General features: G+C 30.9%; 2 protein-coding genes across 4 annotated transcripts; both read right to left on the minus strand.

Annotated features, from left to right (window-relative positions):
• Positions 1–1157: 1157 nt before the first annotated feature.
• LOC109341136 (50S ribosomal protein L17-like) lies at positions 1158–3455 on the minus strand. Its single transcript, XM_019578967.1, has 7 exons — positions 3276–3455; positions 3150–3204; positions 2969–3019; positions 1979–2070; positions 1701–1778; positions 1369–1545; positions 1158–1283 (listed from the first exon to the last, which is right to left on the minus strand). The coding sequence occupies exons 1-6, from the start codon at positions 3329–3331 to the stop codon at positions 1398–1400; spliced, it is 480 nt and encodes a 159-aa protein (XP_019434512.1). The 5' UTR covers positions 3332–3455; the 3' UTR covers positions 1158–1283; positions 1369–1397.
• Positions 3456–4679: 1224 nt separating this feature from the next.
• Positions 4680–17270, minus strand: LOC109341146 (WD repeat-containing protein 44-like). 3 transcript variants are annotated; one of them, XM_019578985.1, is made up of 9 exons: positions 17193–17270; positions 7232–9114; positions 7050–7140; positions 6706–6863; positions 6574–6625; positions 6373–6452; positions 6194–6287; positions 5150–5778; positions 4680–4958 (listed from the first exon to the last, which is right to left on the minus strand). In XM_019578985.1, the coding sequence occupies exons 2-8, from the start codon at positions 8219–8221 to the stop codon at positions 5252–5254; spliced, it is 1992 nt and encodes a 663-aa protein (XP_019434530.1). In that variant the 5' UTR covers positions 8222–9114; positions 17193–17270; the 3' UTR covers positions 4680–4958; positions 5150–5251. The 3 variants fall into 3 exon arrangements, with proteins under 3 accessions (XP_019434530.1, XP_019434531.1, XP_019434529.1); XM_019578986.1 differs by lacking the exon at positions 17193–17270 and having other exon boundaries at positions 7232–7830; positions 7876–9144; XM_019578984.1 differs by lacking the exon at positions 17193–17270 and having other exon boundaries at positions 7232–9144.
• Positions 17271–18884: the final 1614 nt, after the last annotated feature.

The raw sequence follows: 18884 nt of genomic DNA on the forward strand, positions 1-18884 counted from the left end.
TAATTCAAATCATTTGATTTGTCTAAAATTGATAGCTAAAATGTGGGGTGAGTTTTTTAAATTCTTTGAGTAAGTGAATCTCTCTCATAATTATATATAGATAATTATATATATGTATAGATAATTATTAATGATATATAATATCATCCAAGATAAGGGGTTAAATGTAATGTGAGATCTCTTTTGGTATGATGTCTAACTCAGATTCATAACATTTTTTTTGTGCATGTAAAAAATAATCTTCAAAGTTAAAGGTCGAGGAGGGAGGAACAGGGGGCAATATTATAATTGTAACAGACTTGTATAGTTGATAGTTGATAGTTGTATTATATATGCTATTGCTATATATGGAATACGCAATACTTTATAGTTTATATAGTAAGACGTGATCCAGTACGTATAATGTATTGCAAGCAAAGCAACTCAAAGGTAAAGGTTTAATCTAAGTTTGAGACTTGTTTATGGCAAACAAGATAAGGGGTTCCAAGTATTTATCCATTTGATTTCATTTTAGGCTAAGGTTGAGTTTTTATCTGTTAGTTAGTAGTAGGAACACTCTAAAAACTTCCTCCACTTCATTACCTCTCCATTAGAAATAATGAAGAAGAATATGTAAATTAGACTAGTTATATAGAAAGTATATAACCACCTATGAGTAAGAAACTAATTCTTTCAAGAATATGTTATTATCCTTTAATCAAATATAACTTATAGGAATCGATCCTTTTTTTTACCTAGTAAGACAAACAACCTTGTTAGTCACTTTCATGCTTCTAAGCATGCAAGCTTCTCTCTTTTCATATCTCTTTTCACACAGGCAAAATGAGCACCTATGTAGGATCTTCAACTGCCAAAACGTACAAAATCAATGATTAAGATATAGAATACGACAAGAATGACATCACATACAAGAAATTTTAAGCTTGGTCCTCTTCCTAAAGTGAAAACAGTATGAGGTGGACTAAAGTCCATGATTTAAACTTCAGGAACCCAACGAGGAGGAAAAACCTTCAGGAATTTATCAACAAGTTCTTAGGTCAAATTTAAGGATTACTTGGTTCTTCCCTTAACGTGCTTTCCTTTTAAACAACACAATTCATTGCTTTTTATATTACAATGAAACTAATAAGTTCCATTGAAAACGCACCAAGACTCAAGGAAGTAAAAATAGTTCTAAGATTGTTCTCTTCTCTTCTCGAATAAAATTTCAGTCCAAATTATTTTTACATAACAGTGAACATTTTGCTCTAGCAGAACGCAGACAAAATTTTATTTTTGTAAGCCATAAAAAGGAGATAAATAAAACAAGGTCAAAATTCAGATACCTCATGCTATTTGGGATGAATAATAATATAAAAAAATACACACAAGTATCATCAGTATTACATTGCAATGGATCACAAATCAATTTCAGATTTTTCCTTTTTAGGAGATGCAAACCGCTGGCAGAGACGAGATTTAGTCCAGGGATCAAGGGGTGCTCTCTGTGGTGGTTGAGGTGCCGGTGGCTTTGGCTCCCTTAGCTCATTTTCTCTGTCGATGAACCTGTGACAAAGCATCTAGAAATATTAGATCAGGCAGATAGGTGTTATCAAGAAAAACGAGAAAACAATAACTTATTTCAGTGAAATAAGGCTGGGTTACCCAAATAACCAAACTGAATAAACAAGTTTAAACTACTGGATATAAAAATGAAGTACTCGATATAGGCCATTGGAGCAGCATCACCCACACGTATACGGGTCCGAAGCATTCTGGTGTATCCACCTGCTCTATCTCTGCATAACATAATTTAGTTGTGTCAAAATTACGATCGTAAACTTGGGCAGCTGGAAGTTGCTTTACATAGTGGTTGCTGTTGCTCACTCCAGTCAATGGCACTCAAGTTCGAACTTTCCATTAACCCTGCCTAGTGAGACTAAGGTTTGGCTCTTGCTGTAAACTTGGCAGCTGACATTAAATCAGTTTTAGTACTTACTTGTACCGATAAGCCAATTCTGTGAACAGCTTATGAATGACATCATCTCCTCGCACAAAACCAGCAGCACGCCTTGCAGCACATAGGGATCCCTGCAACAATTTACCATATAAGCTATAGGCCAATACAAGTAGTAGCGCTCAATAAGAAATGAAATGGTTACCCTGCTACCGATTTTATTATCAAGACCAGTGCAAACAAAAAATGACAACATTGATTTAATTATCCTGAACTGTGTTGACCAGCACATCAAAACAAGCAATCAACAGTGTATTAAACAGTGATGCAGAAACATCAAAATTGAGAAATGTTTAAAAGGTAGAAAAGGGTAGCCATGCAAGACAAATGAAAAATGTAATAAACACACACTCATAGAAAAGTAAATAACAAAACATAATAGCTCATATGAAGAAGAGCAAACTTAATAATGTTTTTCATGTGAATTAACTCATCATAAAAGAACAAGTGCACAACAGTGTCACAAACTAACATATATTATGAGTACTCAAGGGAAAGAACAAACAAATGAGGATCCTTCACTTGCCAATCACGCTGGTTGAGGAGTAAAAGAACAGTGATCCAGCAACATTGAAATTGAGAAGTGTTTAAAAGGAAGTTCACGATATGAGATATAGTATACAGCCACAGACAAGGTAGTGAGACTTAATTACCCCTACAAATAAGATGCCATTGATATTAAAAAAAAATAAGGGACTAATGAAAGCCGATCAAATTTTTGTCTTTGCCTCACTTGTTCCCATCCGGAATTCAAAGTTTCCACTGCAATAGCAACCACAGACAGTACCTTAAAACAATAGTTGTTGATAACAAAAACAGAGTTGTAATAAATTTCGAAGCAACATTTGGTAATCACTTTTTTCAGCAAAACAAATGTTTCTAATTCAATGCAACATGAATCAAAACTACTAAATAATTTAATTTTAAAAAAAACTGTTATATGAATAGCATAAACAAAAACTAATTACGAACCTCTTTTCCAAGCGTTACCATTCTATCAACCTGCCTTCTAACCTCCTTTGCCTACAACCATATCACAAACATCTTTAAAAAAAATTAAAATTTATTAAACCAATTTGCAAATTTTCAAATTTTCAAATTCATATAAACGAATATTTCCAAAACAAAAAGATACAGAAATTTGAATTTGTACCTTGGCAACAGTAGTTTCGATACGTTCGTGTTTCACCAATTGCGATACCATCGTTCTAAATACCAAAAACAAAACAGTTCAGCACACCGAAAAAAATTGAAGATTTGAACTGAAAGTATTATTAACCTTAGCATGGAGATTCGGTGAGCACTGGTTCGATTCAGCTTCCGCATGTTGGTCATTTTCACAGAAGCAGAATGAAATGATAAACCCTAGCTAGAACCTGTGTTTGTGTTTTTTTGCTTCTTCTTCGTCTTCCACTGCACTCTGCACAAAAATGGAAAGGAGCAAACGGAACTTGCTATTGTGATTGGGCTCTACTACAATGTCTTCTGCTATTTTGGTGGGCCTGGTTAAGTTTAAACAGCCCAAACATTTATTAATTATGATATATATATACATCCCATATAATTTTCCAAATATTTTAAACTATGCTTAGGTTGTGTTGAATAAATAATTTAGTTTTAATTAACCTTTAAATTGAATTGTTTTTCTATTTAGAAAATAAGTGGTTTTGGAGAAAATCTCCTAAAGATTAAATGTATTTTTATATGATACAGTCTAATTCGAGTTAGGATCATTCATTGTATTAGTACGTGTTTTTGAAAGATTTTTGTGAGTGTTTTTGTTTTCTAAATCTCTTATCAAAATGTGAATGTTTACCATAAAATTTTAATTAAAGTTTGATTCAGTTCAAAAACGTTCATTGTTATTATCTGGGTGAAAATGAGTCAAGCAAAGTCTGATTCACCTTAGCTCCTTCAAAATTCGTTCGAGTCAAATTTCGAGTTGAGCTCAATATGAACTATTTTTTCGACTCAACATGTTATTAAGCAAACTTGAAAGCTATGTCTCAAGCATAACATAAGATATGAGAACAATCAATATTAAATCGGTAAACTTGTAAGTCATTCCTTATATTAGTATTGTACATCAATTTTATTGATCATGCAATAATATTGGTCAAAATCAGTCATACCAACCAATTCTCATTTAAACCATACCATTCATACCAATTGGTTTTTACCATTAATTACACCAACAATTAAATTTTAAGAGATAATTAGGAAAAATAAATATTTCATCATAACTAATAAACTCTATAATTGTTAAAGGGGACGCATAAATAACAAATAAAAAAATTCTTCAAACAAGATAAATAAATAGAAAGGAGAGAATATTATGACAAAACATATCTGCAATTAGTAGCATGAAGCCATGCACACTTTGAGGAGATATTTTAGAGTGGGGCAATAACTACAACTAGCTAACATTTCATTAGCTATTTTATAGAGTGGGGCAATAAGCCATGTGAATATGTACCCTTATCTTTAATGCTTGGAAATGCTTGGAAGGGTATTAATAAGATCAAATATTGATAACTGTATTGGTAATATATTATACTGCTGTAATTTGCTGCTTTAAGTTTGTACTTTAATCAACATATAACAACATTTTATTTAATAAAGGTTGCCATAAACAGCTAGAAGCAAAACTAGCAAGTTTTCATTGTTAGTAAATGCAACTGCATGAACAAATAGAAGCACATATTGAGGAAAACTTCAATTGCATTTTTTGGGTCTGTACCTATAGTGTAAGTTAACTTATATTCACCCAAAAAAATGTTAGAACAAATAAATCAGGATTTTTTGGCCTGACTCTACAAGCAGGACCACATTAAATCAGGGGCAAACTAAAAAAGTGTAAATGTACAAATTCCCTGAAGATCACAAGGTTTGGTATCTGACATGAATTTAGAGCAATGAGCATACTTTTATATGAATGGCTAAGGTATCAGGAGCTTCATTTTTTGCCAGGTATACTAGGAAATCCAAGCCCTTAAGGGTCCGTTTGCGAGTTGAGTTTTGGATGGAAATGGAAGACCTCAGAGTTATATCACAAATGTATTTCATGACTCTCAAGCCTTCTATTTCTCTTCCTTTCCCTCCAAAATCTAACTCACAAACAGACCAAGAGTCCTTTATGAGTTCCCCACCTTTACCAAACAAAATCACCCTTTGTAAAATTGCTCACTATACATAAGGCCAAATCAAGGAGCCTTAAATGTGAAGAAATTACCAACAAAGCCATAATGAAAGTCTTTAAAGCCTAACAGGTAATCCAAAGTTGTGGAATGTTTTGATAGTTCCATCACAACCAGCTGCCACAATTGATAGTCCCCATGTTTCTGATACATAATTATTATGGCAAGGATCTTTGACACATAACGGTTCGTAATCAAATTCTTCTTCTGCGAAAGATAAATCGCAACTGAGAAGCTTCTCCTCAGGCCATGTCATAGTACCTCGGCATGTACCATCTAATGAGAACCAACTACGAAAAGAAAATCGTTCTGAATCTCTAACCCCAGGTACAGCCTCTATCTTTGGTTGCACTTCGGAAGAATTATGGCGAGAGCTTGCAGTCATGCCTGACCAAGGTATTGCAACAGTGACGCCCTCGGAGATAAAGGATTCGCAGGAATACTGAGGTTTTGTGTGCTTGGAAGATGCATTTCCCAACTCATTGGAGTTCCATATATAAATACGAGAGTCGTCTCCAACTGAAATTAAATGTTTTCCGGTTGATGTAAATGAACCAGACATCTGACTTCCCGACTTTGGAAGGCCTGCAAGAAATAGTAAACCAAACATTAAAAATATGGATAGGGGAAACAAGTATTATATTCTAGTGGAATTTCCATCTTATCAAAGTTGCAAATTAGCGAAGGTAAAGTCAGAGATCGGATAAGCAATACGTATAATACAACCCACACACAACCTGAAACACGGCATTTCGGAACCAATCACCATGCCAAGGTCACAAGCCACAATGATGATGCTAATATAAAAATTATATTGCCATGTCAAGTTCAACAATGATTTAATACAAAATTGCATGAGATCACAGTTAATCAGCCTCCAAACAAAATGAAAAGTACTTAACAAATGCAAAATAAAAGTAATAACTTTAAGTGAATTCGAAAGGTATCCTTGTGTTCTATCACTAATGGATTATGGACCAATGCTTAGTTTACTCTTTACCTTTGTATGTCTGAACAAGTTCAATGCCTTCTAATATTCTAACTTTGGAATCTTCTGACGTGATCATAATTCTCTGATGATTTTTTGGGGAAAACTGCAATAGAATAAGAGTGTTGAAATGTTAAAAAGGAAGTAAAAAGTAGTAACATATTAGCAGAGAAGAGTTTCAAGATTATAACCTGAATGCCCGTAATCTTGTTGCCAGAAGTTCTCTTCTTTCCATTAACACGAATTTGTGCCTCAAGCTGGAAATGTTTGCCTAAACCATTAGAAATCCAATTTAGAAACTCATTTTAATCCACATCCTTTCTTATTCTTTTCTGATTACACGGGTTAATGACTATAATAATACTGTAATAGAACAACCCACAAGTTCATACCCGAAGCAATAAAAAATCGACAAGTGCCTGTAAGGGTACCAACTACGAACCCCTGTATGAGTACATAGTAAAGGTTAAAAATCTCATGTGAAAATTTTCAAAAATTGTGAAAGTGAAGTATCCGTAACACACCTTTCCATCTGGTTGGTAACTTATAGCACTTACGACATCTCGTATGTTTGCCCAATCAACTACCCGCTCTTCATGTACCCCCCATATTCGGACTTTACCATCTATGGACCCACTGATGAAGTAATTCTCATCAACAGGGTTGAATTGAATGCATGTCACTGCTTCCATTAAAAGAGAGACACAATTATGATTAATGATACTTGTGGAATAAAAACATGCTAATTTTTCACATTATAGAAAATTATGAACATGAACAAAGCATATGCTGCAAGTTTATTAATAGTTATATAATGATTACAAAAAATGCATATTAAAAGTAAAAGGCCTGGGTCTAATATATTTACCATAGTCTCTGTGATGGAAAACACTTAGACATTCATTACAACCAATTTGCCACAAGCGAACAGTTTTATCCGTAGAAGACGAAAGGAGAATCTGAAACAGGTATTTTAGATCAGACTTAAGTAAAAACTGCAATAAGAGCAAATAGAAAGTATAACATATTTGGGAATAAACTAAAACTCACATCTGAATTGGACCAAGCTAAATCCAAGACATCACCAGAATGACCATAAAATTCTTGCATTGGTGATTCCTCAATTTGTAAAATATTTTTTGGAAGCACATTCAAGGATTGGCTTGAGTTTTTCCTCTGAGAACAGGAGATGCCATGTTTAACTTCCCAAATAATACTATCGTCTGCACCGAAGCAAACACTGGATGTATCGAGGGATACAAGACGCCATATCCGTACAACACCATCTTCACCTCCACTAGCAAGATACTTGCCATTGGGACTAAATTTCATAGTCCAGACTAGGCCTTTGTGTGCTCTAATTTCTTGTCCAATGTAAAGTGCACTCAATTCCATCCACTTCTTTTTGTTCTGCTTTACATGTATTCTATTACTTTTATTTCTCCTTCTATTCACTTTTGATCTATCTTTCCCTTCACCTCCTTTTCCGCTGTTTACGAATCGCTCCCACCATCTTTTCTTATTCTTCTTACAAATTTCAAACTCCCTAAATTCTTCTACAGCTTCAGCTTCTCTATCTCTGTGCTCTTGACCTGAAGAAGAGGGCTCATACAACTTCCCTTGAAAACATGTATCCGCTTTATCTTCATCATCTTGGCACCCTTTAAGTTCATCAAGCAAAACTTGTGCTTCAGAACTGGATTCCCCGATCGAGGGAACCAACTTCTCAGGAACCTTATCATCAAGCATAATGCAAGCATTTGAAACTGCTCCAATGCAATCCCGGACCCTTTCCATTCCCAAGCTCGCCGAAGATTCGTCAAAGCTCGCCGTTTTCTCTTGCAAACAAACCTTGGAAGAATCTTCAACCAAACCCATCCCTTGTAGAAATCTTTCCCTTCTTTCCTTCACACTAAGAGGCTCATTCACCCAAACCTCATAACCTAACTCTTGTTTTGTCAAAACACACTCTTGAGGAGGTGACAAAGAATCCACCGAGTCAAAGAATACATCACCATGTCCCCCATTAGAGATCAGCATATCTTGTCCTTAGAAACAAAAATTCCACATGAAAAAACTACAACCCTTAAAAATTCCAAGTCTTTACCCAACTACAAAAAAACCACTACTTTTGCAACACTTTAAATAGTAGTAATACCTACCCAAACAACCCTTGAAAATCAACACTGTGATTCTCTCTCAAATTATGCCAAAAACAAGGAATATAAAATGTTACCACCACAACAAGCAGGGACCAAGTACGAGGAATCAATCCACAAAACAACCAATAGCAACAGTGTTTTGCATGTTGGAAACCATCAATAGGATTAGGATCCCAACACCATAAAAAAAAGAATAATTAATTATTCCCCAAATAATTAACTATTCCACAAACCCCAACATTAAAATAACCAAACCCAAAAGCTAAAAAAAACAACACTGTAACCACACCCCACCTTCAATATTAAGCAAACACAAGAAGAAAATTCAACATTCAACACCGACCCTCCAGTTATTATGGCCAATGCAACAAGTCAATGTTCACATAACCAAAAACCCAGAAACTCTTCAAAGTACACTGAATTGAACCAAAGACACAAAGGGTAAAGAGAAAGTGGCGGATTAAGAAAAGGGGTATTGCAAAAATGAGAACTTGTGAAGTGTGTCACTCAGAAAACAAACCAAGTAAGGTAACAAGTGTCTCAAATAAGAGAGCTTAGTTTTATTGAGATCTGTGTTAGTTTTGTTGGGATTGAAGAGTTGCACGCACGAGCGACAAACACGAACGGCGCGACCCGAAAAACAAGACGCTAGTGTTTTCTGCAACAACAACTAAACAAAGTTACTCGTTTTCTTCTATGTAATGTTCCTCCTATGTACTATTTTCATTAATGCTTTGTAATCTACACCTTCTGCTTTTTATATAATACTACCTGTAAATAAAATAATAACTAACCATAGAGGGTTTCAGTATCAGAGTGGTTAATTAACTAACTAACCATTAAAATAGTTATATTCGAAGGTAAGAATGTTAAAAAGTCAAAGGATAAGAATTTTTCAAATTGAAGGGATGGACATATTATTATGTACCTATCCTAGTATTTTAAATTGTACTTCACACAATAAGAAGAAAATGGATGAATATATTATTGTTATAGAGAATAGAGTAGTTATTTTAATATGAAAAAATACTTTAGAATTATTTTAAATTGTAGTTCATAACAATGATATAGTGTAACTGACTTGGAGTCCTAACAAGGGCGTCAGGATTGTACTAACTTTATTTTCTCTGTAACTTTATGTTAAACACAATATAATCACAATTACTAAAAATTAAGCATGAATTAGTAAAATATTGCAAATAAAAAACACAGACAAAGCTGAATGAGACATAGTGACATCCATTTTTTGCTATCAAAATTAAGAGCAATTCAACAATCAGGAACTATGAACTTGTGCTAAAGAATTCAACTTTATTAAGTTTTGCTTCTTTTTATTGTAGCTTGGCCAGTGTCTGCTAAAGAGTTGCAAATAAAACGTTGCCTGACTTAAGAATCTTAGTTCACACTGTTATCAAATTTTGTACAGTTTGATTAATACATGATTATGGTATACTGATTAAGTGTTTGCTAAAGCAATTAATGCCTTCTTTTAGTAATACCAAGAGTACCTAGTGTATTAAATTGCGGTTGCAGTTATTGCGATTGTAGTTATTGCAGCCGTTGCGATGCGGATTGGGACCAGTGCAGTGTGAATTATTTCATGAGTAAAAACATTTTTTTGACATCAATACGGTCTGATACAGCCCGTTGCAGTCCAAATGCGGTCTCATGCGGTTGTGTTGCAGCATGTTGTCATTGCATCACTATGAATCGGTATCACACCACAATTGTAGTGTGATGCGGCTGTCGCAGTCACCACAACCGCAATGTTGCGGTCGCATCATGTGATGCAGTCCACAATTTGATACACTAGTATCCCTAACATCATGAGTAAAGAATTAATTCTGGTGGATGTGTGACTGACCCTCCTAACAAGTCACTCCCAAAAATCCAACATTTGACTTTTAGATCATTATGGGATCTAACAGAGTCTTCTCTTACTCAACAAACGCACAATGTTTGCTTCAAAAATTATAGAAACAATGATTAAAAATTAACAAACCTATAATGGGTAAACATGTATTAAAAATTGATGTTATTAATGAAAATAAATTTTATAAATGCATTAATTTGCAATTCAAATTTATGCAATTTTATATAAGAAGTGATGCAACAAAAAAAACTTTTAATAGTAATGTTAATTGTATACAACGTTTTTAAGATGTTCATCACTAAAGAGTGGCTCCATCACTACTCGTGAAATAGACATTAGAAAAACAAATTAGTTAAAAAAATTAACTGAAAAATCATTAATATATTACACATACTACATGACATGATTTTGATAACTAAAGTTTCTTAAAATCACTTACAACATATTTGGATTGATGGAATAAGGGGAAAAGATTATAATATATAATTAAACTGGTTAAAGTATTATTTGGGAATTACTTTAATAATACAATAGATCCTTCCCCTCTAAATCCCCATTTCTCTCCCCAAAATAAGGGAATCAAATGTAATAAAAAATGAAACGGATACCTTATCATTGCATTATTTCTTTTGATTCTATCTTATCCAATACTTTCTACCAAATTACTAAATTTCTTAAAGTTTTATTTAACAGAGATAATTTTATTTGAATTGAATATCACTATCTATGCTTTTAGAATTATTATATATATAAAGACTAAATTCCATCACCATATACTATTTTTTAATTTCATATTTTGCTATTAGTATTTTCTATTTTTTACAAGAAAATTGTATAATCCTAAATAAATATCATTAATACAATAATTGTTTATCTCACCTTAAATTGGACATTATAATAAATATAAAATATATATTATAAAGTACATCGAACACAAAAAAAGTATTTTAATTTTTTAAAATGAAATATACATGAATACTTAACAAAAAAATATTTTATACTATAAAATAAGAACTTGGGTCGGCCCATCCACACACTAGTCATAATAAACAAAATTCACCCTAACAATTATATAAAGTAGTTTTGTTCTCCTAATCCCAACACTGAACTCCCAAGAATTCTGATTAAGCTGAGATAAAACTTGAACAAACCTCCCCACTAGGTAGTAAATGAAGGGTAGGTGAGAAAAATAAAGGTTGAAAAAAATGTAAAAAAATAAAATTAAAATAAAGAACAGAAGAAAATGGTGCCTTCGTACTTGGTAGTAGTACAAAAATTGCAGCTGTTAGTGGGGAACCAGTACTATATTGCTAGCTAAGAAGATAGCCATTTAGTTTGGCTAGATAAAGCGATGGACTTGTTAACTCTAAATGGTCTAATAGTGATAGGTGTTCAATTTGAACCATCATAGGGCTTCTTTTTACAGCATAATATTTATACACCACCGTCTCTTACATCTGCAAACTCAGATTTTAATTTTTTGGGGTCCCGTTTCAGTGTAATGTTTTTTGTTTACAACATTAATGAGAGGTTGTTGCTATTATATTCAGCCTGCTACCTATAGCTATAGCTATAGCTCTGCACTTTTGTCATCATTTCTTTATGACATATTCTTGTTTTTTGGTTAATGTTGGGATTTAATCCAACGAGGGAAATCAATGTGAAGGGTAAGTTCTTGTTGTGGACATGACAAAGTAAGAAAAAGGAGGGGTTCATGAATTTTGGATATTTAATTATGTGGTTAATGGGTTAATTAGAAATTGTAAGTGATATTTTGTTAGATTTTCGATTGGTCACTTTGCTATTTTAATAATTTGACAATATTAGGCTAAATAAGTATTTTTTTAGTCTAATTTATAAGGTACTATGATTGATTTTTCTTATTTTCTTAGTGAGTTTAATACAATACACTTTAGTGTTTTTAATACTAACTATTTATCATTTATTATTTTTAGCCTAATTTATAAGGTACTATGATTGATTTTTCTTATTTTATTCGTGAGTTTAATACAATGCATTTTAGTGTTTTTAATACTAACTATTTATTATTTATTATGTATTATTTTAATAATCAATCATGATTAAACTATGAATGTTGAATTATATATGTGTAAACATTTATTATTGTCGTTATATGAATGTTAAAAAAATTATTCATTTTATAATCACTATTTTTTTAAATCGAGATTTGAGATCATTATCTACGGAGAAAATAGATATAATCTAAATTCACAACATTTATATTAAAAATCACAAATGACCAATGATGTGTACAAATTAAAAATTGTACACTTGGCTTGAAAATACATATCTATTAAACTCGTGGAATAGTGTTATAGTGTACGACAATGTGAACAGATTTATGTACAAACATAGAAAATATTCTCAATAACTTTACCTTTTAGAAAGAAAAAAAGAACAAATTATAAAAACTTTATGTTATTAGAAATTCTCCAAAATCATTTACACAACATTTACATGCATTCATATATGTATACGTTTACCTTGGCCTCCAATGTCAGTGACATGGAAAGAAGAAATCTCTGTTACCACTTTCTATCACCCCTAGCTATCACTTCTCTAAAAGCCAATCCCAATTTTCACCCTTTTCTGCTAAAGGGGTTATAGTAAAAAGGAAACTTCTTTAAAACTAGGGTTGTCGTTTTTGTTGTATTTTTTAGCAACAAACCACAATAGGAAACACACGTGATTTAGACATAGATCACTTGTCTTTAATGGTGGTGTCTCATTCTCTATTTTAGACCAATAATATATTGTCACATGAATAAAATGAATTTTTAATAACAAAAAGTAATATTTTAATTGACCGAAATAAGAAATGAGACACTCTTAAAAATGAATTATTTCTTTCCCAAGTGATTCAGATAAACAAAGAAGAGAAAAAAAAAGAGGACACATCACCCATTTAAGAACCACAAGACCTTAATCTAATAAGTGTGGTGTGGGGGTATCTCTTCCATTGGAAGGACACTATATCTTATATCCTTATTAGTTTGTTTATTCAAAGAGTTGTGAATTCTTTTATAAGTGTTGATGGTTGTGCTAGAATCTGTATGACATGTGTTAACTCGGTAGGAAATAAAAAGTCATTGAAAAAAGAAAAAAAAGAGACATGATAAGATGGATCATAGTATACAACATTATCAGCACTTTACATCCTTTGAAGCTTTCAAATTCTATCTATACTGTCACGAGTTTTCCATCACCCCTGTCCTCCCCCATATGAACATTTTGATTTTAAGTGCAGGCTTTTAATTGGAAGAAAAAAGTGTTATCAGATTAATATAAGATTTTTTTACATATACAAAATTAAAAGCGGTATATACATATTACTGTTTTTTAGAGTAGTCTTTTAGCCTGGCTAGAAACTAATCTTTCAATATAATATATGATTAAATGTCTATATTAAAGCTCTTACTAATAATATATATATATATATATATATATATTATTTTTGGTAATAATAATATATATATTATTTTTGTGTTACTAAGAATATCTCTTCACCTTATAGATAAAAACTAATTCATTTCGAAATTCGTGGTTGTCCATCTAAATAAGTATCACTCCCACAAATTAAATTTTTGATATCTTGATCATCCTAAAAATCTAATAAAATCTTATGTCACTAGACCAACACCTTAATAATTACTAAAAAATATATTTTACAGATCAAACTCAATACATCATACTTAAATGGTCATAACTCCTTCCTCTTTCATAAACATGTGTTAGTACATATGTATTTTTTATGCATTGAATTTCTTTAACCACTAGTGTAGGATATTGGGAATGGTTATACAGTACAGTTTGCTTAATTAAATGAGCGAGGCTATTGCCACTTGAGTATTAACTTAGCTTGAACAATGTGTCTTACCATGTTTCAAATCCTGTAATAATAAAAATATGTTTTCCTCAATGTATTGGTTGTACGTGAATCCCTTTTCAATTCTTAAAATTTATATGCATTTATTATTGAGTGTAAAAATTTGTACACAATCTTATTACATCATTTACCATTATTTGTATTATTTTTCCTGAAGAGTCAGTAGTAAATGATAAACTGAGAATATATAAAACTCTTATACGGGTTAGTGTATACATTTTTTTTCTTCATTATTTTGCTTTATATATGAATATATCCCAACCCAGACATGCACTAGCTGTGATATATTGGAATTTTCAGAATCTTTCACTCGTGTGCATTGCTTCATGATGGTTATGTTATGTGCATTGTTATGTGCATTGTCATGTGCCCATAATAGCTTATGTAAACTAACATTAAAAGTCATTAAATATAATGTAGTAAGTTTGACACTAATCTCTTATGTGTCAACAAAATAGAGGGACTAAAATCAAAATTAACTTATAAGAATAAATTAAAACTTATAGGAACTAAAATCAAAATTACTTAATTTAGAGGGACTAAAATCAGAAAACATAAAGCTAAATGGATTGCATGAAACTAACTAGGATCACTTAATCTATGTGGCCACATATACGGCATGCTAAAGCGGCCTTCACTAACCACATCAAAACAAAAACTTTAAGAAAATGTAATTATTAAAAACTTAAATTACACTCACATATATAAGTTTTAATAAAATTATATAAATCATCCCTCATTTTAAAAAAAATGCACAAATCACTCTAAAGAGATAATAATAATTTATGTTATGCTGTAAAGACAAATACAAATATATTATTTTTGTGTTACTAAGAATATCTCTTCACCTTATAGATAAAAACTAATTCATTTCGAAATTCGTGGTTGTCCATCTAAATAAGTATCACTCCCACAAATTAAATTTTTGATATCTTGATCATCCTAAAAATCTAATAAAATCTTATGTCACTAGACCAACACCTTAATAATTACTAAAAAATATATTTTACAGATCAAACTCAATACATCATACTTAAATGGTCATAACTCCTTCCTCTTTCATAAACATGTGTTAGTACATATGTATTTTTTATGCATTGAATTTCTTTAACCACTAGTGTAGGATATTGGGAATGGTTATACAGTACAGTTTGCTTAATTAAATGAGCGAGGCTATTGCCACTTGAGTATTAACTTAGCTTGAACAATGTGTCTTACCATGTTTCAAATCCTGTAATAATAAAAATATGTTTTCCTCAATGTATTGGTTGTACGTGAATCCCTTTTCAATTCTTAAAATTTATATGCATTTATTATTGAGTGTAAAAATTTGTACACAATCTTATTACATCATTTACCATTATTTGTATTATTTTTCCTGAAGAGTCAGTAGTAAATGATAAACTGAGAATATATAAAACTCTTATACGGGTTAGTGTATACATTTTTTTTCTTCATTATTTTGCTTTATATATGAATATATCCCAACCCAGACATGCACTAGCTGTGATATATTGGAATTTTCAGAATCTTTCACTCGTGTGCATTGCTTCATGATGGTTATGTTATGTGCATTGTTATGTGCATTGTCATGTGCCCATAATAGCTTATGTAAACTAACATTAAAAGTCATTAAATATAATGTAGTAAGTTTGACACTAATCTCTTATGTGTCAACAAAATAGAGGGACTAAAATCAAAATTAACTTATAAGAATAAATTAAAACTTATAGGAACTAAAATCAAAATTACTTAATTTAGAGGGACTAAAATCAGAAAACATAAAGCTAAATGGATTGCATGAAACTAACTAGGATCACTTAATCTATGTGGCCACATATACGGCATGCTAAAGCGGCCTTCACTAACCACATCAAAACAAAAACTTTAAGAAAATGTAATTATTAAAAACTTAAATTACACTCACATATATAAGTTTTAATAAAATTATATAAATCATCCCTCATTTTAAAAAAAATGCACAAATCACTCTAAAGAGATAATAATAATTTATGTTATGCTGTAAAGACAAATACAAATACCGTAAAAGTCAATGTTTATTTATTATTTTTGGTTCGTTACAAATTTTTCAACAATTATAAGAAGATGTTTAAATCACTTTTATATTGTATTATAACTAACCAAGATAATGAATGTACATTGACTCTTATACTATTTTTGTGTTCAAAATCTAATATATTTTGTTTAACTTAATTACGAGCGATTTGTGTAATTTTAAAAAGTGGAGGGGTGATTTGTGTAACAATTTTAATAATATACTCTTATATTAAAACTAAAAAAATGTATATATACTAAAATCAAATTTTACTACATCTATATGCACCAAAATACATCTAATCCAAAATTAATACATGTATTGTTATAGTGGTCTATACTTGCATGAAACCTTTCATGTGAATGCTATATAAATTAAAAAAAACTGGGACATTTCTCTCTGTCATGCTTTTAGGCCACCCATTTCAATCACAGCACACACATTGGATGCAATAAAGTAGGATCATATGTGAATTATTGAGTATTTGGCAATGTAAATCATTGCATTTTATTTCCCTACTATCTTTGGTCGCATTCACTATCTACTTTGTTGTTCGATAATAATAATGCTTAATGTTATATCACAAAGACATAAACCAAACAATCAAATGAAAAGATGAAAAAAGAAACATGATACAATACCTAATCATGCCCATAAGAAGGTAGATTCAAAACTAGCACAAAGTAGTATACAATAGTAAAATTTGGTCAAATTTAAATATGAGTTAGTTTAACTAATTTATTATATAGGGAAAATTCGTTCTAAATAATAAGATAATAACAATTCAAATAACAACTAACAAGATAAATAAAACTAACTAAATTCTAGATAAGATAATATTTCATCAATCCAAATATATCTAACATATGCAGCATGATATATAAATTTCGTTTTAGAGAATTACATATTATATATTCATGAAGTTCATAAATGGAAGAAAATAAAAAAGCATATGTAGTTAATTACTTAAGAGCAAAAAGTACTAAGAGTTGGGCACTGCAATGAGCACTAACCTTAAATCAAACACAGGAAGGACCTTTGGGGACCCAGTTACACTCTTGGTTCTTCACTACATTTGCAGTATACAAATTGCAATCAAAGACTCTGGGCAAAGCAGTGTTATAATTTATGTCTTATATATGTTATGTACAGCCTGTACCTCTGTATATACAAGTGTTTGCAAGAAGGACCATGAGTGTTACATTTTTTGATTCTTCCACTAATTGAAGAATCAATTAAAAAATGTTGGGATCAATTGTGGCATTAAAGTAAGGACAAAAATTAAGGGGCCATCATCACTAGTGGTTAGGGAGAAATCTCTGCTCAATCTTCTCACGATTTATTCTATTAAAAACCAAAAGGTCCTTTATTGACCTCATTTGTATAATAATGGGAATTTCATGATTTAGTGATTCTTAAACTACTCACTTCACTCCTATTTATGTTCCCTTTGCGCATTTTTTTCTCTTCATATTACATTTGAGAAAAACGTCAATAAAATATTCACAATATATTAAGAATTTAGTTTTAATTAAAATTTAGTAATTAATAATAGCACAAATAAATAAATTTGCATCTAAATATAACGTATTGTATATGTTTATATACAAATTTTTCTTATTATATTTAGAAGTTTATGAGAGTATTAATTACTACTTTTTAAACTTATCCTTATTTAATATCCTTTTTATTTTCATAAGTAGTGGATAGAGAATAATAATTAATAAAAAGAAGATAATCAATCTACGCAAATCAACAAACTTACTATTTTTATTTTTATTAAAAGATCTATTTATTCAATACGACAGAAATAGTGATAGAGGAATATTAGCTTAAAGGCAAATGCATATTGAACTTTAAACTATTCGATATGGAGGCTCTGAATTCTGATTATGTCACGAATTCATTATTGTATTAAAAAGAAAAGAAAAAGCATAAAATTTTAAGTAAAAAATATATAAATAACTTTAGAGAAAAAGTTGTCAATTAGTGATCCCTTAGAATGTCACCATTATAGGTTTGACTTTTACATAAATATTTTTAAATAAACATATGAAACATTAAATGACATCCTAATCGTGCAAAATTTCATTAAACTCATAACTTCGTTATATCTATGTATATAATAAGGTATGATTTAGTGGGATCTAGATGTATAGCCAACATTTATGATAAGACTGCTTGATTTAGACAGATTTATTTCATTCGTGGAAAAAAGCTTCATTGTTATTTTATTTTATGTATCAATGTGCATGTAGTGCCCATATTAGAGTTTTTGTCCTCTGAATTTCAATCTCCGAAGTACTTTCATTATTTTATAGTATTTTTCTTGAAGCTTGTTTTATTTCCTCCATAATATATTGTAGAATAAGAAATATCTAAATTGTCCATATAAAAGGGGGAGATTGGAACTTTTGGTCTACAAAGTGAGCTAAACAACAAAAATAACGCCCTTGAATTGAGTATGTGACAATAAATCAAAAAGTTATACTAGTTATATGGTCAAAGATATAAGGAATTCTTTCTGGCTTACCAAATCTACCGGTTTTGCAGGGTTGTTTTATTATATAAACATATATATAGATGAGAGAGTATATTTGTTGTATCATACTTTGTATCACTCTATATAATATGAACTTATAATTGGTCAGAAAATTATTTAATAATTAATTTTTAACTTAAATATAATTTTTCTACCTAACTAA

The sequence above is a fragment of the Lupinus angustifolius genome, unplaced genomic scaffold (genome assembly GCF_001865875.1).
Source record: "Lupinus angustifolius cultivar Tanjil unplaced genomic scaffold, LupAngTanjil_v1.0 Scaffold_378, whole genome shotgun sequence".
Classification (NCBI taxonomy): Eukaryota; Viridiplantae; Streptophyta; class Magnoliopsida; order Fabales; family Fabaceae; genus Lupinus; species Lupinus angustifolius.

Excerpts from the sequence above, each read along its gene's own strand:
- LOC109341146 (XM_019578985.1), bottom strand. The coding sequence starts at position 8,221 with ATGCTGATCTCTAATGGGGGACATGGTGATGTATTCTTTGACTCGGTG. Across the intron at positions 6,288-6,372 it reads ACAAGATTACGGGCATTCAG|TTTTCCCCAAAAAATCATCA; the intron begins GTTATAATCTTG and ends ATTCTATTGCAG. Across the intron at positions 5,779-6,193 it reads ACTTGTTCAGACATACAAAG|GCCTTCCAAAGTCGGGAAGT; the intron begins GTAAAGAGTAAA and ends TATTTCTTGCAG.
- LOC109341136 (XM_019578967.1), bottom strand. The coding sequence starts at position 3,331 with ATGACCAACATGCGGAAGCTGAATCGAACCAGTGCTCACCGAATCTCC. Across the intron at positions 3,205-3,275 it reads CACCGAATCTCCATGCTAAG|AACGATGGTATCGCAATTGG; the intron begins GTTAATAATACT and ends TTTGGTATTTAG. Across the intron at positions 3,020-3,149 it reads TCGAAACTACTGTTGCCAAG|GCAAAGGAGGTTAGAAGGCA; the intron begins GTACAAATTCAA and ends ATATGGTTGTAG.